The 25,852-nt window shown below is 43.1% G+C and overlaps 1 protein-coding gene across 1 annotated transcript in view; it reads right to left on the bottom strand.

Moving 5' to 3' along the window:
* Positions 1-426: 426 nt before the first annotated feature.
* The window catches only part of MX2 (MX dynamin like GTPase 2), a 37,324-nt gene continuing 11,898 nt past the window's right edge, over positions 427-25,852 (bottom strand). Inside the window, exons 6-15 of the mRNA XM_027546640.1 lie at positions 23,981-24,135; positions 22,494-22,632; positions 20,087-20,285; positions 13,013-13,091; positions 8,943-9,065; positions 8,581-8,722; positions 7,273-7,431; positions 5,608-5,684; positions 4,125-4,379; positions 427-2,484 (exon numbers count right to left, since the gene is read on the bottom strand). Of these exons, the coding sequence (XP_027402441.1) occupies positions 2,245-2,484; positions 4,125-4,379; positions 5,608-5,684; positions 7,273-7,431; positions 8,581-8,722; positions 8,943-9,065; positions 13,013-13,091; positions 20,087-20,285; positions 22,494-22,632; positions 23,981-24,135 (1,568 nt within the window). The 3' untranslated portion in view covers positions 427-2,244. The remainder of the gene's footprint in view (positions 2,485-4,124; positions 4,380-5,607; positions 5,685-7,272; positions 7,432-8,580; positions 8,723-8,942; positions 9,066-13,012; positions 13,092-20,086; positions 20,286-22,493; positions 22,633-23,980; positions 24,136-25,852) is intronic.

Here is a 25,852-nt window from a genome sequence, read left to right as displayed (position 1 = left end):
CTTCCCCAGATGCCTCGCACCTAAGTTTTGGGGTCAGTCCTGAGGTGGTAAGTGAGAAGGCTTGGTTGAGGCTGTGTGCATGTGCACACAGGTGTGAATGCATGTGTACACATGTGTGAAATGTACCAAGTATTTAGGGGCAGCTTTGACTATACAAGTTATGACACAAATGATAACATCAGATTTCATTTTTCTTAGATTCTATTGTTCACAACTGCATTTATACTGTGAAGGGATTTGATTCTTTTCTTTAGTTCTGCTACTATTTGTACCTGTGACCCAATTCATAAAATGAGGAGGGAAAGCCAAAAATAAGAAAAGTATGATACCTAAACTGAGACCAATGCTTGTCTTTTAAATTTTCTCATAATCTTCAATTTTGATATTACACTTCTTTAAAATCAGAGTAAATTTGTAAGACATGGATTCCCACTTGTACCACTTTTATTTAACATAGTATTGGAAGTTCTAGACAGAGTAGTTAGGCAATTTATGGAAATAAAAGGCATCCAAGTCAGAAATGAAGAATCAAAATGATTTTGCTTCACAGATGATATGACCTTGTGTGTATTAGAAAAACCATAAATATACCACAAAACTATTGTAACTAAGAATGAATTCAACAAAGTAGCAAGATATAAAATCAACACATAAAAATGATATATGTAAATTTACATGTATGTAAATTAGCAGTGAATGATTTGAAAAGGAAATTAACAATTCCATTTACAAGAAGACCAAAATACTTGGTAACTAAGGGACTGAAAAACTTGTACACAGAAAACTATAAAATATTGCTTAAAGAAATTAAAGAAGACACAAATAAATGGAAAGACATCCTATGTTCACGGATTGAAAGACTTAATATTGTTAAGATGCAAGCACTACCCAAAGCAATCTATGGATTCATTACAATTTCTATCAAAATCCCAATGACCTTTTCTTTTGGCAAAAATAGGACAACTCATCCTAAAATTCATATGGAATTTCAAGGAAACCTGAACAGCCAAAACTCATGGGAAAAAAGGACAAAGCTGGAGGACTCAGAGTTCCTGATTTCAAAACTTACAAGTCTACAATTATCAAAACAGTATAGTAATGTCATAAAGACAGTCATATAGACCAATGGAATAGAACAGAAAGCCCAGAAACAAGTCCTTGCATATATGGTCAAATGATTTTTGACAAGGGAACTAAGATCAATAGGGAAAGAACAGTCATTAAAAAAAATGGTGCTAGGAAAACTGGATATCCATATGCAAAAGGATGCTTATCTAACATGATATACAAAAATTGTCAAAATATCAAAGAACTAAATGTAAGAATTGACTGGAAGAGTCTTAGAGCTGAGGACTTCTCTGTAGACCTAGAGGTAAAGAAAAATTAGAGGGAAAAATTGCTGGCAGTTTTGAACACCTGCTTTGGGACACACAGTTTGTAAAAATGGTTTCACTTAACTCTCCTAAAATTGCTGTGAAGTCATTAGCTTAGTTCGAGGGAGAAAATAAAATTATCCATAATCCCCCGATCTAGAGATGACCACTGTTGTGAAGCTCTATATTTTTTTAAAAAATGTTTTTCATTATTAAATTTCTCTTTAAGACTTAATACAGCAATGGAGCTCACTGCATTCAGAGAAACTAAATTAAAAATGGTATCACTCAGCTGGTTTCCTCTAGGGGGGCTGGGAAACACCATCACAGCAAATGATGGGAAGCACGTGGTACGACTGAATTTATAAGAAAAGGACCAGCTAAGGGACACCATTCCAAACAACCAAACTGGATTTAAGCCACAGCCTCAGGTAATCCCCATCATTCATTTGTTCAATGAGATATTTATTAAGTGAACTACTATGTGCCAGAGGCCACGCAAGATTCTGGAAATACAAAAGAATAAGAACTGACCTTACCTCTCTGAGGTCTCCTAATCTAATGGGGAGGGGTGACAAGTGAACAAAGAATGGCGGTAGTATTTAAGAATATTGTAACTGGGAGCTATGGGGCCCAAGGACTGGAGAGACCCCTCTTCACAGAGGACCGGGAAGACCTCCTGGAGGAGGTGACAGCTCTGAGCGGCTCAGGACTTCAGATATAAACTCTTGTTCTGAGTGCAGTACAGCAGAGATAGATGCAGACAGCAGCAGAGAGGTCTGGCCCCACACAAGAGGCCAATTCCTGGACCACCTCCCTTAATGATCATGCACATAAGCAAAACCCAGAAGTACTGCTGTTGCTTTGGCATTTACCCCTTGAAATGGGGGAATTCGTAGAGAGCTTGCTGTGCCTGAGTCAGCCGAAAAATCTTCTCCTTCAGGAATTTCCTCTTGGTAGCTGTATCACTCTGTTCTTGAAGCAGCCAGGAATAGTGCTGTGTGTCCTGTAGTAGCTGCATCATGGCTTTCTGGACCTTATCGCCATTCTCTTGGAGCATAAAATACTGAATGATGAATGGGATCTGATTGGCGAGACGTTTGCTGGTTTCCTGGAAGAAGGGGTAAGAGGTCAGCTGGAGGGGTCTATGGTTGCAGAGAGAAGTTCCTTGGATGCATGCTAAGTCCTGGGGTCCTGTCCACCTCCACTCCAGTGGTCAGTACCAACCAAGGGAAGGATCTATTTGGGTTGCCTCATTTTCACTACTCAGGTATTCCCTCTGACACTAAGATCCACCTGAAGGCCAGCAGAACCAGCCACCTTCTGGACATCCCAGTCTTCCTGGAAGGGATCTCCTCCTCACTTCCACTTTCCTCCCTGGAGAGACCTCCTGGCAGTGAACCCCAGGTCCCTTCTGGGAGATGATCGGGACATATTTCAATGCTTATTTCATTCACTCGTTTCATCAGCATCTCCAGTTTGCCTGACAGCTGGACCCCACATCTGGGTCACTCTACTTTCTATCCTAATCAAGAAAGGGTTTCAGGAGTTGGGTAGTTTAAAAGCTACCTTCTTGGACTTCCTTAGTAGTCCAGTGGCTAAGACTCTGCATTCCCAATGCAGGGAACCTGGGTTCGATCCCTGGTCAGGGAACTAGATCCCATATGTCACAACTAAGATTCCATGCAACCAAATAAATAAATAAAAATTCAACTAAAATAAAAAGCTACCTTCTTTTCCATGCACCCTAATACTTTAATCAATGGATGAAGCCTTAGAAACCATGAAGTCAACTGGACCGCAAAATTTAGGGACAGGCTTTTTCACTTCCACTTTGTGGGACTTAGTTTGAGTTTGAGGCACTCTGGGTACCCTCTGAGAACATGCAGGAAAGCTAAAACATAGCCAGTAAAGTTAGTGCTTATGTTTGGCTGTATTCTGATCATAGTAATTTTGGAATTTATGCAGAGAATAAAATATAATGAACTTTGGAGTTGGAATTAATTTTGAGTACTGCTGCTGCTGCTGCTAAGTCACTTCGGTCATGTCAGACTCTGTGCAACCCCATATACAGCAGCCCACCAGGCTCCCCATCCCTGGGATTCTCCAGGCAAGAACACTGGAGCGGGCTGCCATTTCCTTCTCCAATGCATGAAAGTGAAAAGTGAAAGTGAAGTCGATCAGTCGTGTCTGACTCTTAGCGACCCTATGGACTGTAGACTACCAGGCTCCTCTGTCCATGGGATTTTCCAGGCAAGAGTACTGGAGTGGGGTGCCATTGCCTTCTTCAATTTTGAGTACATGTTCTGCTAAGATGAAAAATCTGATTTGGGGCAAATTAATTAAAAGTGTCTTATTAGGGTTACTGTCCCTGGTGGCTCAGATGGTAAAGAATCTGCCTGCAATGCGGGAGACCAGGGTTCAATCCTGGGGTGGGGAAGATCCCCTGGAGATAGGAATGGCTACACACTCTAGTATTCTTGCCTGGAGAATTCCATGGACAGAGGAGCCTGGAGGGCTATAGTCCATGGGGTCTAAAAGAGTCGGACATGACTGAGCAACTAACTCTTTCCCTTTCAGTGTTACTGTAAAACTATGATGAGATGATATATGAGTAGGTTTTCACAGCCTAAAGGGCTTTGTACGCAGCAGTGCCCTGTTCTTTGCTCAGCTAAGCAGCTGTCCACCAGGATACCTGCTTTCTGCTCGGTAGGGACCACAGCACACTGACTTGTATCCCTACATGCTCACCATGAAATATGCGTTCAGGTGGACCCCAATCTCAACGATGGAGGAAATCGAAGATTGATCATTTAAAAAGGGCTGCTTCGACTGAGGCGTCTCTGAAGCCTTTCCCATGGAATTAAAAATATCTTCTCGGACTTTGTTCAGAACCACGCCGTAAATCTGGTCTTGACAAAAAACCAGCTTCTCCATCCTGAACTGAAGTTGGATCAGATTTGCTGCTTCTGCCATTTGTTTTGTTTTTATGTCTTCGATCTTGTTCTGGTGGAATAAGGAAGAGAAATACATTACCTTCCCTTTTCTTCCCCTGCTGTTTAAACAGCTTAGGAAGTATTATTACTATTACTATAGTACCGTATTATACCATACTATTATTACTTATTATAATACCGTACTATTATCACTTATTATAATACTGTACTATTATTACTTATTATAATACCGTACTATTATTACTTATTATAATACTTTACTATTATTACAGTACCGTCGAACACTGAATTAAAAATAATCCAAGGTCAACGAAGGTGTGAGACTTTTCGAGCAATTTTCAGAAGCTCCCACTTTGCCCTCTGCTGTGTCCTCACCTGTTGCCTCTTGTGGCTCCCCGCCTTGCACATGCCATGCTCACCCTCTCTCCTGCCTGTTGTGTGTTTGTCAGTATATACGCTGCTGAAGCGAGCACCTGTCTGTTCTTTCTCTTGGCCCCAACCTGTTTCCTCGCACGTTACTGCCTTTCTGCTTCCTCAGTTACGGTTTAGTCCACAGGTTCAAGCCCATCACTCTTGTCTCTGTTGTTGGCTTGAATCGAAGCATTCAAGAATGCATGCAGTACTAATGAGCACCATGGGATAACAGCTCCATCTCTGTGCTTCCCAGAAATCCTGCGACTCCTGAGTCATGCACATGGGCAAGGGCATCCCAGGAAAGGGAGAGGTGACTTGGTGGAACTGGGTTACAGGTTGACTTTTGAGTTTCAAAGGGATTTTTGTGCACTGAAGGCAGAGACAACAGTTTGCGAGAAGAGAGAAAGTGAGAGCTTCACAAGGGCAGGTTCTTTGTTGGAATGTATGTGGCCACAAATACGTATGTGACAACTCACTCTCCTTGCAGATTGGGCGCCTGAGAGCAGAAATGGACTGTGCGTCACTTCCAAGAGGAGTTTTATGGAAGGACACAAGATCCTGGCTTCTGATCAGACTCAGGAGAAGAAGGTACAGATGGTGGAGGGAAGTGGCTGGCTGGGAGCCAGGAAGCTGCACCCAGACCTCTGTTCATCCCTCACCCAGACCTCTGTTCATTCCAGGATGCTACAGGGATCAGAGGCCTTTGAACTTTCCTGGCCCCAGAACAGCCTATGCTTGCAGCAGGTAAGAATACTGGAGTGGGTTGCCATTTCCTTCTCCAGAGGATCTTCCCAGGCAGGGATCAAACCCACGTCTCCTGCACTGGCGGGCAGACTATAAGCAAGCAAACTGCGGGAGCTTACCTGGACTGTTTGATGCAGATTGCAAAATTCAGCAAAATGCTTTTTGGCTGTGTCCTTGAAAGTTTGCCAGACAATTTCTGATCAAGGAAAGAACGAAACATCAGCAAAATGCAAGCAGGAATGAAATGGGTTAAAGACACAGGAGGATAAATCATGATACACTGGCCCCATTCTGGTGCTGAGCTCCTCAGATTACAGACCAAGAGAGAAGGCGGGATGGCACATAATACCATGGAGACACCAAATCCACCCCCATCCTAAGCAGATCCTGTCAACTTCTGGTCCTTTCCTGGGTGTGCATTCTCGGCAGGATTGCCGCTGTTGTTTAGTCACTCAGTCATGTCCAACTCTTTTGCAACTCCATGGATGGTAGCCTTCCAGGCTCTTCTGTCCATGGGATTCTCCAGGTCAGAATAGGAGTGCGTTGTCATTTCCTCTTCCAGGGGATCTTCCTGACCCAGGGATCAAACCCACGACATCTGTGTCTCCTGCATTGGCAAGCTTACTCTTTACCACTAGTGCCACTTGGGAGCCCCTTTCTGCAGGGTTAGCAGCTAATTATTCCACACACTGTGTCATCCAGGCTTAGGTAAGAGGTACATAAAGCTCATACACACTCTCAGTTCAGTTCAGTTCAGTCACTTAGTCATGTCCAACTCTGCGACCCCATGGACTACAGTACACCAGGCATCCCTGTCCATCACTAACTCCCAGAGTCTGCTCAAACTCATGTCCATCAAGTCAGTGATGCCATCCAACCATCTCATCCTCTGTTGTCCTCTTCTCCTCTTGCCTTCAATCTTTCCCAGCATCAGGGTCTTTTCCAATGAGTCCATTCTTTGCATCAGGTGGCCAAAATATTGGAGTTTCAGCTATAGTATCAGTCCTTCCAATGAATATACAGGACTGATTTCCTTTAGGATTGACTGGTTGGATCTCTTTCAGTCCAAGGACTCTCAAAAGTCTTCTCCAACACCACAGTTCAAAAGCTTCAATTCTTCAGCACTCAGCTTTCTTTATAGTCCAACTCTCACATCCATACGTGACTACTGGAAAAACCATAGCTTTGACTAGACAGACTTTTGTTAGTAAAATAATGTCTCTGCTTTTTATACACTGTCTAGGTTGGTCATAACTTTTCTTCCAAGGAGCAAGCATCTTTTAATTTCAAGGCTGCAGTCACCATCTGCAGTGATTTTGGAGCCCCCCAAAATAAAGTCTGTCACTGTTTCCATTGTTTCCCTATCTATTTGCCATAAAATGATGGGACCAGATGCCATGATCTTAGTGTTTTGAGTGTTGAGTTTTAAGGCAACTTTTTCACTCTCCTCTTTTACTTTCATGAAGAGGCTCTTTAGTTCTTCACTTTCTGCCATAAAGGTGGTGTCATCTGTGTATGTGAGGTTATTGATATTTCTCCCAGCAATCTTGACTCCGGCTTGTGCTTCATCCAGCCTGGCATTTCACATGATATAGTCTTCATATAGGTTAAATAAGCAGGGTGACAATATACAGCCTTGACAACACTCTCCCCCTCCCGCTAAATGGACAAACATCTGCAGGCTGTGTTTGATACTTCCATTCCAATCTCTCCCTCCAAGCACTGAGACCTATGGGAGGTACAAGCGTAACAATCTGAAAGTTTTTTTTATGAGAGTTCCTCACCCATGGCCTTCTGGAGCATCTTGAGTGCTGGGTCTATCAGCTGCCCCAGGTAATGCTTCACGACAGTCTCAAATGTCTTGTAATTGACAAATCCAAGAAGTTCTTTGCCTCGATACTTCTTTTCATATTTTGAGACTTCTTCGTTAAGGATACTTTTAACTGCAATGAAAACAAACCACCAGGATAAATTCTAATAATTTCACAGACAGTTTAAAGATAGGGATTTTTTTCAAGTCTTGCTTACCCAACGAATCCTATGGCAATGTTTCTAAATAGAGTTTCTTTTCATCATGAAAATAATTATCTGTGGCCTGATAATGCCAGTTTGAGAAATATTGACTGTTAAGAAACAAAAATCTTTTTATACTCCATTGTGTTTCAGTTGAGAGTCATCATGCCAGGAGAGAAGCTGAGTGTTTATAATTGGTAGGAAAAAAATCTGATTAATTAAATGAAAATAGAAACAAAAAATTCTTGTGGCCCTTACAGCTCTTCTTCCAAGGCTACATGTAGCTGGAAGGCTCTTACCATGGAAGGGATAGTGCTGCTTTTATTCAATGTCAAAACAGAGCTTCCTCAGTGGATCAGTGGTTAAGAACCCACCTTGCAATGCAGGGGACACTAGTTCCATCCCTGGTCCAGGTAGACCCCACATGCTGCAAGACAACTAAGCCCATGCACCGCAATCACTGAGCCCACGCCCTAGGGCCCATGAATCACAACTGCTGAGCCCACATGCAGCAATGACTGAAGCCCGAGTGTCCTAGAGTCTGTACTCCACAACAAAAGAAGCCCCTACTCTCTGCACCTAGAGAAAGCGTGTGTGCAGCAATGAAGGCCCAGTGCTGCCAAACATAAATAAATAAATATGGATTTTAAAGTGTCAAAGCAAAGATACACACACATACACACACTACAACACCACACAGGCACACACCCTATTGGCCTTTGGGCTGGAGCAGATAGAAGTTGGAACTCTGCCAGAGGAAGTAAGGAGTTTGTTGTCAAAGCATAAACCTTGCTGATCTCGGAATGGGGGTAAAGAGGAGGAAAGAGACAGGGTAAGAGAAACTGCCGAGCCTCAAAACACAGAAGCAAGGAGATAGTTGGAAGTAGGTGGTGGAATGGTCTACTATTGAATTGGCAAGGGCCGTGCTCCACAAGAATGGCTGGGAAGCTGTTATAGATACTAAGAGGTCCCTAGTATGGGCACAGTCGGCTCTTTGCACAATTTTTATGTGCCAGAAGTTGCTTCTGGTCTTGGTAAACGTGATGTTGCTTTTGGGGAAGCCCTGTCCCAGGACTTACCTTTTTCGATATTGGTGGTAAGTATGAGTATCCAGCTTGTAAACTCCTCTCTGATTTTGTTACATAAGCGAGACTCTGTCTCCATTACAATTTCTTCTCCTTCTATTAACTTTCCAATGTCCTCATTAAATACCTTAATTTTCTGAAAAGATGAGATAAAATCATCAATCTGTGCTGTAATTATATTAAAGAGCAGGGATCTGGATCAGCCGTGCATGGTGGGGTGGGGGCTGGGGCTCCAAGGGGGTGAGATGACCCACCACCCACCTCATACATCCCCCACCCCCTACCCCCTCCCCACACCCACCACCTCATGAGAAACAAGGAGGGCAGAGCAACAGGGAGTCCTGGGTAATCCCCACCTCAATGAGGAAGAACATTTTATCCCCTTCATCGCTGGGAATGTCGTCCCCATATTGCTGCAGCTCCTCTGTCGCCCTCTGGTGCTTCTCCTTTATTTGGTTTTCTAACAAGGGGAGCGATTTCTGAACAAAACAAGAGCAAGCAATGAAAGGCTGCAGCGTGATGAACTTGTTTTGTTTTTAAGTCGCTAAGTCCTATCTGACTCTTTTGTGACCCCAGGGACTGTAGCCCGCCAGGCGTCTCTGGGATTTCCCAGGCAAGAACACTGGAGTGTATTGCCATTTCCTTCTCCAGGGGATCTTCCCTGATAAGAGCAAACAAGGAAATGCTGCCGCTTGCTGAAATTAGCTGACGGGTATCTTAGGTGTATGGGCAGAATCCCGTTTGAAAGCATTCAGCTTCTATTATCCTGTGACTCTTGTTGAGCGCGACTCCTGCTAAGAACTCAAGGAGGACTCGGGATGCAATGCTTGAACAATCTGGTGTTGAGAATTCTGCAGCTCTGTCATGTGACCAGAGTGGGGAGGGGATCGGTGGTGGCCAGTTTGGGGTTTTTTGTTTGTTTGACTCAGAGCTTTCATTGAGATAACAAGTACCTTTGAATATAATGGAAGGTTTCCTTAGTGAAATGTTCCCTATAACATTTGAGTGTTATAAACTGATAAACGGTGCTTTGGAAGAGGTTATGCCTATGTGTTGGTGTCGGCTGGCAAAGGTCCAAAGCAGTCAATGTTGCGATGACAATTTAACAAAGTGGAGGAGCAGGAACGATGGAGAGGGCACCGAGGAGGGTTGTCTTTGGGTTGAGCATCATTCCAAGTCCTTTACATCTTAGTGAAGCCCTGCGCTGTGGTACAAAGCACATGACTTTGTTGCCTGTTTTTCACAAGAGAGGAAAAGGCTCAGAGAGACAAACTGTTTGATATCATCACTGAGGTGGTAAGCAGCAGACTTTACTTCACAGCTGCTCACACCTTTACAGCCCGAGCAGGTAAAAACTGCAGGTAAAGATATCTGAGTGAAGGATGTTAGTGTAGTCAGCCAGGCAGAATGAGCTATTGGGATTTAGAGGAAGTTTGTGGAGTAGCGTACCAAGAAGTTGATAAGGTCTCTCCTCTCTCTCTTTGGACAGTTTGTATCTGTAGGCAGAAAGGTATTAATCTTTTTCCTGGTATTTCAAACGATCATGATTGCGTCTTGATATAAATTTTAAAATTAATTTAAAATAGTACAAAACTGAAATTCAAAATTTTAAGTTCAATATTTAAATGTTGAGAACTGTTACAAAAAAATTATCAAAATACAACATCTTTTTAAAAAAGATGCTTTTCTCAATTAGATAGGAGATATAGCTTTTAGACGGGCTTCCCCAGTAGTGTTAGTGGTAAAGAAAGTGCTTGCCAATGCAGGAGACAGATGTAAGAAATGTGGGTTAGATCCCTGGGTTGGGAAGATCCCCTGGAGGAGGGCACAAAAACCCACGCCAGTATTCTTACCTGGAGAATCCCATGGACAGAGGAACCTGCCAGGCTACAGTTCATAGGGTCACAAAGAATCGGACACAACTGAAGGGATTTAGTACTAGCAGCATAGTTTTTAGACAGGGTTATTTCTTTTAGAATTCTCTGCTGCAAACTGAAGGGATTTCACCAGAATCAGTACTTCTCCAAGTATGTTCCCAAAGACCACCTGAGAAAAACAAATTCATGGGCCCCACCCCAGACCTACTGACTCAGAAGCTCAGCCAGGGCCCAGGAATACGAATTTAAACAAATTTTCTAGGTAACATTTTTGCCTGTGTGTTAGGCAAAAATTCTCCAGGCAAGAATACTGGAGTGGGTCGCCGTGCCCTCCTCCAGGCAATCTTCCCAACCCAGGGATCTAGCCCACATTTCCTACATCTGTCTCCTGCACTGGCAAGCACGTTCTTTACCACAAGCACCATACACAGTTTGAGAAATACTGCCCCTCTACAAACAAATATTTTGAATATGTGTTTTCTGGTTCAAAAGAATTCATTGTTTCCATGCAACGTGCAATTTAGCACGGACTGGGATCCAGCCCTTAGGTTCCACCTCTGTTCTCAAGGTTCATCTTCTCATGTACAAGGGTTCAGGCAAGCATGACAAATATTCCATTTATCATTTGGCTTTCTCTCTATTGTTCTGACTGAGTGATTTCCATTATTCTATCTTCCAGATCACTTGTTTATTCTTCTTCATTATTCATTCTGCTATTTATTGTCTTTAGATCAGCTTTCATCTTGGCAAATGAATTTTTTTTTTTTTTTTTGCTCCTCTTTATAGTTTTTAGTTCTTTTTTTATACTAACCTGCATTTCTATCCATGGCCTTTCTTAATTCCTCCAGTATTTTCATTATCTCCCTTTTGAACTCAGCATCTATGAGACTGAAGAAGTCTCTTTCATTGTTCTTTCAGGGGCATTCTCTTGGCCTTTTAATTGAGAGTTGCTCTTCTGCATCTTCATTTTACTTGTATTTCTCTTACTCAGAGAGTTTAGGAGAAATGATTATCCACTGTGGTCTCAGAGGGCTATTTTGAAAGGGTCCTTGTGTAGCTTGTGTGGGTTTAATATTTTTAATAGGAGGACTATTTTTAGTATGGACACCTGCCACTCTTTCCTCTGCATGTTCTGGCCATTATCCTCTTGATTTGTTGTTGTTCAGTCTATAAGTTGTGTCTGACTCTTTGCAACTGCGCAGACTGCAGCATGCCAGGCCTCCCTGTTCTCCACCATCTCCCAGAGTTTGCTCAAACTCATGTCCATTGAGTCAGTGATGCTATCCAACCATCTCACCCTCTGTCGCACCCTTCTCTTCTTGCCTTCAATCTTTTCCAGCATCAGGGTCTTTTCCAATGAGCCAGCCTTCCACATCAGATGGCCAAAGTATTGGAGCTTCAGCTTCAGCCTCAGTCCTTCCAATGAATATTCAGGTTTGATTTCCTTTAGGATTGACTGATTTGCTCTCCTTGCTGTCTACTGGACTCTCAAGAGTCTTCTCCAGCACCACAATTTGAAAGCATCAATTCTTTGGTGCTCAGCCTTCTTTATGGTCCAACTCTCAAGTCATCCTCTTGATGGGGGTATGCAGATGCAGTGGCTGGTGCCTGGTCCTGGAGCCCACAGTGGTGATGGTGATGGCTATAAATATTCTATTTCTCAATAAGCACTAAGCCAGAGTCCCCCTTCAATGACATCATGAGAACTTTGTGGTTTTCTTATTTTGAGAATCACTGAAAACCGAACATTTATTTCCTACAAGTTTGAAGGTAGGAAAATGTTTTATATTTATATTTTTAAATTATTGTTTAAAGACTTGTTGAGATGAACCATTTTAAAGTCTTTATTGAATTTGTTATAAGATTGCTTCTGTATTATGTTTTGGATTTTTGGCCTTGAAGCACATGGGGCCTCAGTTCCCTGACAAGGGATCCAACCTGCACCCCTGCAATGGAAGGTGAAGTCTTAACCAGTGTTCCATCAGGAAGTCTAAAAGGAAAGTGATTTTTATATTGTGAATTGTTAACAAACTATTAAAAATTTGCTAACTCAATATTCACTCCTTTTTACACTGCTAACCTGGTGTTAGAATTTTTCTTCTCTCTTTGCTTGCCCCAAATTGACAGATTCAACTCTTTATTTCAACACTATGCAGTTACTGCTTTTCTGTTTCAGAAGCTCTTTTGTGAGCCTCTGACCAGGAGTGATTTGGTTTTCAGAATGTTCTTATTTATCTGCTGGTTTGGACATTTCACTGGAGTATCCTAGTCAACCCATGACTAAGAAAGTGACCTGGACAGGCTGTCATTTTTTTTTTTTTAAGATTTGTTTTTTGCTGTGGATCATTTTTAAAGTCTTTATTGAATTCGTTACAATATTGCTTCTCTTTTATGTTTGGTTTATTGGCCACAAGGCATGTGGGATCTTAGCTAGAGGTTGAACCTGTATTGCCTGCATTGGAAGGTTAAGTCTTAACCACTGGACCACCAGGGAAGTACCCAAGGCTGTCATTTTATTTTATAGCTTGCAACTTAAACTACTGACTCACATTGATGTGCCAGATGAGCTCGGTGGTAAGTCTTTCTGCCAGAAGAGGCACTGTGGCCTTTCCTTCATCCAGAAGAACTCTGAAACAAGACAGAACACACATGAATTTAAGAAGGGCCCTTAGGATCACTTTCCAGTACTGTACCTTATCAGTGGGTAGATGAGCTCAGTTCCGTGGAGCGACACACACCATCAGAAAAGCCAGGTGGTACATGAGGACAGTTGATAATTAAGGAGCAAGATCACACCTAGGCAAGCATAGTACTAGAGAGGTTACTTTTTTTTTCTTTTTGTGTCCCAATAAACTCAGGTGGTAAGTCATTTTTTCAGGAAAAGCAAAACAGTACAATTTCATAGAGGTTAAGTGACTTGCCCAAACTAGTATTTTATTTCTTATAGCAAATATTTATCCTTGATTAGGTGTATCAATCTTGAAAAGAAGAAGAAAGCTAGAGACATCATATTTCTGATTTAAACTATATTGCAAAGCTACTGTAATGAAAGCAGTATGGAGCTAGAATAAAGACAGATATAGTCCAGTATTCTCATCTGGAAAATTCCATGGACAGAGGAGCCTGGCCGACTAGAGTCCATGAGGTTGCAAAGAGTTGGACATGACTTAGTGACTAAACCGTAACAGCAGAGACCTATGGGACAGAATAGCAAGCCCAGAAACAAACCCATGCTATGCAGTTCACTGATTCTTGCAAAAGTGCCAAGAATACACAATAGGAAAAGGATAACCACTTGAACAAATGGTGTTGGGGAAATTAGATAACCACAGCAAAATGGAGCCTCTTCTTACACTAGACACAAAAGTCAACGGAAAATTGATTAAGGGCTTAAATGTAAAACCCAAAACTGTAAAACTCCTAGAAGAAAACATGGGGGATCATCTTCATCATATCGACCTTGGAAATGATTTCATCAATATGACACTAAAAGCACAGGCAACAAAAGCAAAAATAGACTGGTAGGACGATGTCCAACTAAAAACTCCAGTACTGCAAGTGAACAATCAACAGAGCAAAAGGCAACCTACAAAGTGGGAGAAAACACTTGCAAAACCTTGTATCTGATAAGGGGTTAATTTTCAAAATATGCACAGAACTCCACAATTCAATACCAAATAAACCCTAATAACCCAATTTAAAAATGGGCTAAAAAACTCGAATAGAGATTTCCTCAAAGAAAACATAAAAATGGCCAAAAGGCACATGGAAAGATGATCAGCATCACTAATTATCTGGGAAATGCAAATCAAAACCACAATTAAATATCACATCATATCAGTTGGGATGATATTAAAAAAAAAAAAACAAGACAAGTGTTGGCAAGGATGTGGAGAAATTGCAACACTAGTATACTGTTGATGGGAACTCAAAATGATGCAGCCTCTATGGAAAGCAGCAATAAAGTACTGTAAAAAATTAAAAATGGAAATACCATATGATCTAGCAATCCCACTTCTGGGCATTTATTCAAAAGAATTGAAATTAAGATCTCACAGATTTATTAGGGCTCCTCTGTTCACTGTAGCACTGTTCACAAGAGCCAAGATGTAGAAACAATCTCAATGCTCATGGAAAGATAAATGGATTGAAAATTGTAGATACATGCAATAGGATATAATTCAGCATTTCACAAGAAGGAAATTTTGCAGTATGTGACAACATGAATTAACCTTGAAGATGTCATGCTAAGTGAAATAAACCAGTCACAGAAAGACAAATACTACATGATTCCATTTATGTGCTCTTTCTAAAACAGTCAGACGCAGGCAATCAGAGAGAGGAATGGTGGTTTCCAGGTGTTGTGGGGAGGAGGAAATGAAGAATGCTAATCAAAGGGCAAAAAGTTTCTGTTACGAAAGATAAACACATTCTAGAGAGCTGCCGAACAATATCGTGCCTGTACTTAACAACACCACATTGTGCACTTAAATATTTGTTAGGAGGGTGAGCCTCATGTTAAATGTTCTTTCCATAGTAAAATTAAATTTAAAAAATGTTTACATTGTCTGTACTAAGTGCCTATTCCATTCTAAGGGCTTTACAAATATTTAATCATTGAACAACCAATTTTAGAGAGCGAAAGGCAAAGGCACAGGAATGTTAAGCAGCTTGCCCAGAGTCACAGACCAGGTGGTCTGGCTGCAAAGTGTTTACCTTTAACATAAATTCACAAAGGACCCAGTAGGATCATTTTTTCCAGTGCTGCTGCGAGCATCTTTGCTGTAAAAGAGCTGAGTCCCAGCACTTGGGTACACAAGGATTGAAACGCAGATGTTCAGTGACAAAGAACTTCAGCACACTTTTTCATCCAAGCCTTAACTTTCCCAAAGACCTTGAACAGGGTTTTCAAAGTGTGGTCCCTGGACCAGCAACGTTGACCTCAACTGGGAAATTGTGCTTGTGCTTAGTCACTGCCATGTGACTCTTTGAGACACTTTGGATTGTAGCCTGCCAAGCTCCTCTGTCCATGAGATTTCTAGGCAAGAATACTGGAGTAGGTTGCCATTTTTTCTCCTCCAGGGGACCTCCCTGACCCAGGGGTCAAACTCAAGTCTCTCAAGTCTATAGCATTGCAGGTGGATCCTGTACCTGCTGAGCCACCAGGAAGGTCTGGGAACTTGTTAGAAAGTCTGGGGGCCTACCTTAGAACTCAGAAACTCAGATGGCACAGCTAGCTGAATTTTAACAAACTCTCCCACAAATTGGTCCTTGAAAGAAAAACTATGACAAATCTAGACAGCATATTAAAAAGCAGAGACATGACTTTGCCAACAAAATCTGTAGAGTCAAAGCTGTGGTTTTTCCAGTTGTCATGTAAGGGTGTGAGAGTTGGACCATAAGGAAGACTGAGCACTGAAGAATTGGAGCTTTCAAATGGTGATGCTGGAGAAGACTCTTGAGAGTCCCTTGGACAGCAAGGAGACCAAACTAGTCAATCCTAAAGGAAATCAAACTTGAATACTCATTGGAAGGACTGATGTTGAAGCTGAAGCTCCAATACTTTGGCCACCTGATATGAACCCCTGACTCACTGGAAAAGACCCTGATGGTGGGAAGGATTGAGGGCAAAAGGAGAAGGGGATGACAGAGGATGAGATGGTTGGATGGCATCACTGACTCAATGGACATGAGTTTGAGCAAACTCTGGGAGATAGTGAAGGACAGGGAAGTCTGGCATGCTATAGTCCTTAGTGTTACATAGAGTCAGACACAACTGAGTGACTGAACAACAATAACCCACAAATTCTGTTGCTTGCTCAGGGTTGAAAACCACGTGTGTGATTGTTACAGAATCTTCTCTTTGCTTGGCAGCAGTCTTCTCTGCTGTAACCCTCAATACTTCTGAAAACCTTCTATTTCTGTCATTCAGGGCCAGAGCAGAGAGAAAGAAGGAACCAAGGTGATATTTATGGTGTGCTGGCCAGAACATTTGCATGTGCCATGTTATTTAATCCTAAACCTAATCCCATGAAGCAGTAGCAGGACGTTCTGAGCAGATGAAAAAGCAGAAGCTCAGAGAGGTTGAGCCATCTCCCAAAGGCACAGAGTAAGTAGTAAACCAGGTCTGCAAAAATTCACCAGTTTCCCACAGTCACTCCTTAAAGTGGGAGTGACCACTATATCTTATTACCCTCTCCCCCATGGTTCAGGAACAGCAAGTTCCTAAATAAAAGGAAAGGAAAAAAGTATCCAGTTCAGTGGAAAAAATCCCAACGTCTTTCAAGACTTTGTGGGACTCAAAAGAGAGAGCAAGGGAAAACATTTTGGGAAACCAAAGTGTGCTATGCCCTGTGACAGTGGTTCCCAACCTTTTTGGCACAAAGGACTGGTTTCCTGGAAGACAATTTTTCCACAGAGGGGAATGGTTTTGGGATGATTCTCATAAGGATCTTGAAACCGAGATCCTTCACATCAGCAGTTGACAGTAGAGTTTGTGCTTCTATGAAAACCTAATGCTGCTGTTAATCTGACAGGAGATGGAGTTTAGGTGGTAACATAAGCAATGGGGAGCAGTTGTAAATACAGATGAAGCTTCACTCGCCCATCAGTCACCTCCTGCTACGTGGCCCAGTCCCTAAGAGGCCACAAACCTGCAATGGTCCATGGCCTGGGGTTGGGGACCCTTGCCCTGTGAAATACTCGACTTCAATTTTTAATCAGTGTCATCATCGGAATTCAAGAAAAAATGATTTAAGTAAGCCAATGCATTTAATACCAAACTAATGAAAACAGTTGGTTATGCTAATTGTGAATGTCGACATTTTAGGAATCAGCGAACTAAAATGGACTGGAATGGGTGAATTTAAGTCAGATGACCATTATATCTACTACTGTGGGAAAGAATCCCTTAGAAGAAATGGAGTAGCCATCGTAGTAAACAAAAGAGTCCGAAATGCAGTACTCGGATGCGATCTCAAAAACGACAGAATGATCTCTGTTCATTTCCAAGGCAAATGATTCAATATCACAGTAATCCAACCAGTAATGCTGAAGTAGCTGAAATTGAATGGTTCTATGAAGATCTACAAGACCTTCTAGAACTAACACCCAAAAGAGATGTCCTTTTCATTATAAGGGACTGGAATGCAAAGGTAGGAAGTCAGGAAACATCTGGAGTAACAGGCAAATTTGGTCTTGGAGTACAGAACGAAGCAGGGCAAAGGCTAATAGAGTTTTGCCAAGAAAACACACACAAGAGCAAACACCTTCTTTCAACAACACAAGAGAAGACTCTACACATGGACATCACCAGATGGTTAACACTAAAATCAGACTGATTATATTCTTTGCAACCAATGGTGGAGAAGCTCTATACAGTCAGCAAAAACAAGACTGGGAGCTGACTGTGGCTCAGATCATGAACTCCTTATTGCCAAATTCAGACTGAAATTGAAGAAAGTAGGGAAAACCACCAGACCATTCAGATATGACCTAAATCAAATCCCTTACGATTATACAGTAGAAGTGAGAAATAGACTCAAGGGACTAGATCTGATAGAGTGCCTGAAGAACTATGGATGGAGGTTCATGATAGCAAACGGGGATCAAGACCATCCCCAAGAAAAAGAAATGCAAAAAAGCAAAATGGCTGTTTGAGGAGGCCTTACAAATAGCTGTGAAAAGAAGAGAAGCGAAAAACAAAGGACAAAAGCAAAGTTATACCCATCTGAAGGCAGAGTTCCAAAGAAGAGCAAGGAGAGGTAAGAAAGCCTTCCTTGGTGATCTGTGCAAAGAAATAGAGGAAAGCAATAGAATGGGAAAGACTAGAGATCTCTTCAAGAGAATTAGAGATACCAAGGGAACATTTCATGCAAAGATGGGCTCAATGAAGGACAGAAATGGTATGGACCTAACAGAAGCAGAAGATATTATGAAGAGGTGGCAAGAATACACAGAAGAACTATACAAAAAAGATTTTCATGACCCAGATAATCATGATGGGGTGATCACTAACCTAGAGCCAGACATCCTAGAATGTGAAGTCAAGTGGGCCTTAGGAAGCATCACTACAAACAAAGCTAGTGGAGGTGATGGAATTCCAGTTGAGCTATTTCAAATCCTGCAAGATGATGCTGTGAAAGTGCTGCACTCAATATGCCAGCAAATTTGGAAAACTCAGCAGTGGCCACAGGACTGGAAAAGGTCAGTTTTCATTCCAATCCCAAAGAATGCTGAAACTACCACACAATTGCACTCATCTCACATGCTTGTAAAGTAATGCTCAAAATTCACCAAGCCAGGCTTCAACAGTATGTGAACTGTGAACTTACAGATGTTCAAACTGGTTTTAGAAAAGGCAGAGGAACTAGAGATCAAATTGCCAACATCCGTTGGATCATGGAAAAAGCAAGAGAGTTCCAGAAAAACATCTATTTCTGCTTTATTGACTATGCCAAAACCTTTGACTGTGTGGATCACAACAAACTGGAACATTCTGAAAGAGATGAGAATACCAGACCACCTGATCTGTCTCTTGAGAAACCTGTATGCAGGTCAGGAAGCAACAGTTAGAACTGGACATGGACCAACAGACTGGTTCCAATTAGGAAAAGGCTGTATATTGTCACCATGCTTATTTAACTTATATGCAGAGTACATCATGAGAAATGCTGGGCTGGATGAAGCACAGGCTGGAATCAGGTTTGCCAGGAGAAATATCAATAACCTTAAATATGCAGATGACACCATTCTTATGGCAGGAAGCGAAGAAGAACTAAAGAGCCTCCTGATGAAAGTGAAAGAAGAGACTGAAAAAGTTGGCTTAATGCTCAACATTCAGAAAACTAAAATCATGGCATCCAGTCTCATCACTCCATGGCAAATAGATGGGGAAACAGTGGAAATAGTGACAGACTTTAATTTTGGGGGCTCCAAAATCACTGCAGATGGTGACTACAGCCATGAAATTAAAAGATGCTTGCTCCTTGGAAGAAAAGTTATGACTAACCTAGACAACATAATAAAAAGCAGAGACAATACTTTGCCGACAAAGATACATCTAGTCAAAGCTGTCGTTTTTCCAATAGGTCATGTATGGATGTGAGAGTTGGACCATAAAGAAAGCTGAGTGCTGAAGAATTGATGCTTTTGAACTGTGGTGTTGGAGAAGACTCTTGAGAGTCCCTTGGACTGCAAGGAGATCCAACCAGTCCATCCTAAAGGAAATCAGTCCTGGATGTTTATTGGAAGGACTGATGCTGAAGCTGAAACTCCAATACTTTGGCCATCTGATATGAAGAGCTGACTCATTTGAAAAGATCCTGATGCTGGGAAACATTGAAGGCAGGAGGAGAAAGGGTCGACAGAGGATGAGATGGTTGGATGGCATCAGTAACTCAATGGACATGAGTTTGAGTAAACTCCAGGAGTTATTGATGGATAGGGAGGCCTGGCATGCTGCAGTCCATGGGATCACAAAGAGTAAAAAAGCTGGACATGACTGAGTGACTGAACTGAACTGATGTTAATTGTATAATTTTTAAATATGGTAATCATCTTGGCCAATTCTGGTAGGCAGGGCTGGTTTCCATCGAGTCCAAGGCTGTCGTAAAGAATCTTACCTGAAATACGGATGCGTCTCAAAGAACATCGTTTCTTTCCTGGTTGCCTCTGCCAAGCTCAGCTTGTTGGTGATATCCTGCTGGCCCCGGCACTTCACGATCATATAGCCCTTCTTGAGATGATAGGTGAGGTTCTGCATGACCTTCAGGACACCTTTCTCGGTGCCCTTGTCCACCAGGTCTGGTTTGGTCAGGATCCCTGTGAGATGATTAGAGGAGGGCAGTGGAAAGGTCAATTTTCTCTTCAAATATATTGAACACTGCTAGGCTATGGGGTCTTTTTTGGCCAAGACCAGCAGATTATCATTTTCCCATTGTATATTCTTACCACTTGTGCCCCAAATCAGCTAACTATACAGACATGGATTTATTTCTGGGCTTGCTATTCTTTTTGCTAGCACCATACTGCTTTAATCGCAGTCGCTTTGTAATATACTTAACATCAGGAATTATGATGCCTCCAACTTTCTTCTTCTTTATCAAGATTGATACGACCAAGAGTCTTTTCTGCCCAGTGCCTCTCAGCTCATTCTTTCATTCCATTTCATTCCTATCACTTGTATTTTTATTTGCTCATCCAGTCACTCAACTCATTAATTGCCTTGTGTAATTTATTTAACAAATGTCTCTTGGGTGCCCTCTGAGTCCCCAACACTAAGGCAGCAGGCATCATCAGAACCAACTCACTCCATCACCATGTCTCCAAAAGCACATCACTCCCTACTGTAAGGAGGGTCTGTGACTCTCTAGGGTCTCCTGTCACAGACTCACTCTGCCCCTCTAGTGGTACCTCCTTTGAGATCCTCCCTGCCTTCCTCTCCCACTCTCCTGCCCTTACTCCTCTCGCTCACACTGGACTGAAGGCTTTGAATTCCAAGCGACTGTGATCTTGGTGGATGCTTGGTTTGCTTCCACCTTTTGGCTGCTGTGTACTTGAGTGTATATTCCATTTCTTTTTTTAAATTTAGCATACTTTTCTCTATTTCTATACTTAACCTTGAATGCATGGAAAATTTGCACACTGTTATAAGGCTGTTTGGAATATACTAAGGCCTTATTGTGTATACTCTTTGTGTATAGTACTTAACTGAATTTACAACAATAATACTTATTATTTAGTGAAAGCTTACAGATTATCAGAGTTTGTGGCTAATGAATGCTGGAGTGGGTAGCTATTCCCTTCTTCAGGGAATCTTCCCTACCCAGGGATCAAACCCATGTCTCTTGTGTCTTCTGCATTGGCAGGCAGATTTTTTTTTTTTTTTGACCACTGAGCCACCTGGGAAGCCCCATGAGAAGAATAGAAAACTCCTAGTAAGAAGTATTACTCAATTTCTATAAAGAGATGGATATCCAAATAGATCTATCTACTTAACAGATGAAACTGTCTTCTGTGGTCCTTAATGAGACATCCCTAATGACTTATGATTGCATAATGGTGGATGACCCCAAACCTGAGTTTTCTCTCTGGTTCAATGTATTCTAGATGCCTGGAGAAGTCAGCAGGTAACAGGGTACAAGTCTAGTCTGACATATAATAACACATTAAACTTGAGTTGTATTCCCCTACTGTTATTTTTATCCTTATTGGAAACCTGGGCATTTGTTGGAAAAAAAGTGGAAAAGGCAGTAATATACTGGGTATCCATTTAGTCAAAGAAAATGACTGGCACGTTTTCAGGAAAGTAAGCTCAATGGGTAAGTGAAGTGACTGGGGAGAAGTGATATTCAGTAATATTATTAGAATTTTAAAAATAGCAGCTCTCATTTGCCCAAGGATATGTAGCCAGTAAGTTGTAGAGCAAGGATTGAAACACAGGCAATCTGTGCTCTTAAACCAAATCCCCTATAATGCCTTCTGTGGGGGACATTTTTTAAAAAGGAATTTAAGAGCACCCATCTCCCCAAGGAGGAGTTCTACTTGAATATAAACTCTGTAGACACCTGTGCTGCAGTGTAAACCTGTAAGTGTATTCCCGGAATACGTTCATACACGCCCTGGCAGGATCTTTTCCATGAACCAAAGACTCACAAGAATTTTTCCTGTGGACTTGCAGAGTTGATGGGCCAGTCATTTCCTCCTTTCTGGACCATTGTGGGAGAGAAAATAAGGCATTTCTCCTCCCCGATCCAGAATGGGTTGAGAATGCAAATAAGGGACAATAGGAAGGAGGGCAAAGAACCCCCAAATATTGGCCATACATCTAGCCCTGACCATGAGTGAGGGTGACCCGTCTGCTGTGTTCAACTGCACCCTGAGCCCACAGAGTTTCCCTGGGAACAGAGTTTGTATCTGATGCAGGATGTGGGCACCTCTAACAGAGCTATTACATCCAGGACCTTCCAAATATCTGAGGGGTCTCCCCCGGCTTCCTGTCCTCTAAGAAGCTTGGTGCTTTCTTCTTACCGATGGTCCTGTCTCCATCGGGGTCCACCTCCTGGGCCATGCTCAGCGCCTCTGTGGTGGCGATGTCCACGTTGCAGGGGACTACCACCAAGTTGATGGTCTCCTGCCTCTGGATGTACTTTTTGATGAGTGCCTTGATCTGATGCCAGGGAGTCACAAAGGAAGAGCACATCTCTGGTCACCCAAGAGCACAGCTGGTCATCCCAGAGCACCACCCAGTTTTCACACTTCTGAGCTTTGGCTTAGCCTATACCCTTCCTCTAGAATGTCTGACCACCTGCCCCCATTGAGCTCTCTGTTGATGTCCTGCTTATCCTCCAGAGCTCATCACTGGTATTTCTTCTTTCCCAAAGGCTCCCTGATTCCCGTGGTCAGATGAGACCCCTCCTTCCTCGACAGATCTTCCCTGGGATGCTTCTGAGCTGACAGCAGGAGGAAGAGGCATGCTCTGACCCCAGGCAAGCATTTTTGTCATGCCCTGGGAAATCCCACCCATTTACTGAGTGAAGCAGGGTAAGAAGTGTGGAATTAGTCCCTTAATTCAGGAAGGGGAATGACCTAATTACAAGGCTCCCAGAGACAGAGAATGGTGATCTGGATGTTGAGGAAGAAAGAGTAATCAAGTGCCTAAGACAGTGGGGCCAGCAGAGACCCATCCAAGAGGGACTGCCATGGTCTTAGTTGGGCTGTAATTGGGTTCCCAACACTGTCAGTGTACTCCCCCGCTTCGGAAAAGGCAAGAGGGCATCTGTGACCTCAGTCCCAGGGGAAGAGGATCTCATCTTCTCCCTCTCCTCCACCCCGTCTCTTTACACCCTGGACAGCAACCCTGCTTCTGAGACTGTCCTTGCCTCCTTGGCCTCCATGTGAGCTGGCTTAGCAAGGCTTGACAAGGCTGGTCTCAGGGTAGACCCAGCCAGAGATCAGGTGTGATTCTGGCATCCCTGTGATGACTATGTTCTCAGGCAACCTTAAGTGGGAAGGTCTTTGGTAAAGAAGCCCCAGGCTCAGCAGCTGTTGGTTTGTATCGGTCAGAACTGCTCTGCGGTTCTCATGCCTCCACTGTACCAGCCTTCTTGTCCCCAGCCAGAGACCACAATCTGTGTCCTGATTGACTTACGTAGAATTACTTAAAAAACTTGTGGCTAAAATTGGCAGATCCCATGTAAAAATCCAATGTCTGATTTCTTTTAAGTATTAGGATAGTGGTAACACTGGATCCATATTTCCGCAGGACAGCATTGGGCAGGGTGTGCGTTATACACCTCCAGGCCTACAGAGTCAGCTTTGCCTGTTTCCATGGCTGCTGGGCCCTTGTCAGACCCCAAGTATGAGGCCCTAGCCCTAGACTGTCCTCTTCAGTCTCTTCCTCAACTACTGAGAGCAGGCTGGGAAGGTGCACCAGAGCCCTGGGGGCTGCCGGCAGAGACCTCAGAAGTGCCCCCTGCTGAGCGTGGGGCCCACTCCCAAGTCGCAGAGAGGCTCACCTGCAGTCCAATGTCTTGTGGCTGGTTTTCCACAGCCACCCTGGTGATGCCAGGAAGGTCAATGAGGGTCAGATCTGGGACCTCAGGGGAGGTGATCTCCAGATTAATGAGCTCATGGCTGATGCCAAGTCCATTCCCAGCTATGATGTTCTGGGCTGTGGAGACCAAGAGAGGAGAAACCCTGAGTCCAGATGAAGAACCCAACCAAGCAAAAGCAGTGGAATCTGTGGGCAGATTTATGTTCCTCACCTATTTATGTGTTTCACCTGTATCTGGGGACAGTCCTAAGGTGAGAAACAGGGAGGCAATTTAAGCACAGCCCTGATGAATTGCCTAATTCTTTAGAGATTAGGAGGTGGGAGAATGATGGCAACCAGGCTACTTTGTAAATGTTTCCTGTTTTAGCTATCAATGCACCCCACTCCAGTACTCTTGCCTGGAGAATCCCATGGACGGAGGAGCCTGGTAGGCTGCAGTCCATGGGGTCGCTGAGGGTCGGACACGACTGAGCGACTTCACTTTCACTTTTCACTTTCATGCATTGGAGAAGAAAATGGCAACCCACTCCAGTGTTCTTGCCTGGAGAATCCCAGGGACGGGGGAGCCTGGTGGGCTGCTGTCCATTGGGTCGCACAGAGTCGGACACGACTGAAGCGACTTAGCAGCAGCAGCCCAGTCACTACTTAAGCTATGATTTTGTAACTCTGTATTGAAGTGAAACATACATACAGGAAAGTACCCTTTGTCTTAAACCTGTGACTTCGTGAGTTTCACAGGCGGGACCCATTGGTGTCACAGAAACACATATCAAGAAACAGAACATGGTCAGCGCCCCCTACCCTGCTAAAGCCCCTCTCTCCCTGTGGATCACTAGCCCTCAGGTAAAGTAGCACTTATCTTAAGCTTTACCAGCATCTACTCTTTTGCCCATTTTTGTACTTTATACTTGGTTGAGCTAAGTGAATTTGCTGATGGATAATCACTTTTGACCTACAAGACGAGCATTTTCCTGTGGTCCCACCTAATTATAAAAGGAATCATAAACTATGTCTTCTCTTGGTATCATGCATGTGTGCATGTATGCTAAGCCAGTCATGTCTGACTCTTTGCGACCTCATAGACTGTACCTCGAAAGCCTCCTCTATCTATGAGATTCTCCAGGCAAGACTACTGGAGTGGGTTGCCATGCCCTCCTCCAGGGGATCTTTCCGACCCAGGGATCAAACCCGAGTCTCCTGTGGCTCCTGCATCACAGGTGGATTCTTCACTGCTGAGCCACTTGGGGAAGCCCTCTCTTGGTCCTGCTTCCTCAGCTCAACATTTCGTTTGTGTGATTACCTTATACTGGTGCTTGTGGCTGAGGGCTGTTCCTTTTCATTGCCATTCTGTGTCTTGATCCAGTCTGTGGGGTGTGGGGGGGTTGGGGCTGGGGGGTGGGGGATGGGTAATCATAGTTGCTTGCTTGCTAAGTCACTCAGTCATGTCTGACTCTTTGCGATTCTATGGACTGGAGTCTGCCAGGCTCCTCTGTCCATGGGCTTTTCCAGGCAAGAGTGCTGGAGTGCGTTGCTGTGCCCTCCTCCAAAGGATCTTCCCGACCCAGGAACTGAATCTATTATGTCTCCTGCATTGGCAGGCAGATTCTTTTACCACCATCGCCATCCGGGTATCATAATAGTGCTGCTATAGAGATTCTAGAAGCGACTTTGTGTGCACATTTTGGCTGGGGTATACTTGGGATAAAGAAAGCTGAGAGCCGAAGAATTGATGCTTTTGAACTGCGGTGTTGGAGAAAACTCTCAAGAGTTCCTTGGAGACTGCAAGGAGATCCAACCAGTCCATCCTAAAGGAGATCAGTCCTGGGTGTTCATT

This window comes from Bos indicus x Bos taurus, chromosome 1 (assembly GCF_003369695.1).
Source record: "Bos indicus x Bos taurus breed Angus x Brahman F1 hybrid chromosome 1, Bos_hybrid_MaternalHap_v2.0, whole genome shotgun sequence".
NCBI classification, from domain to species: Eukaryota; Metazoa; Chordata; class Mammalia; order Artiodactyla; family Bovidae; genus Bos; species Bos indicus x Bos taurus.
This window is presented reverse-complemented; position numbering and strand designations above follow the sequence as displayed.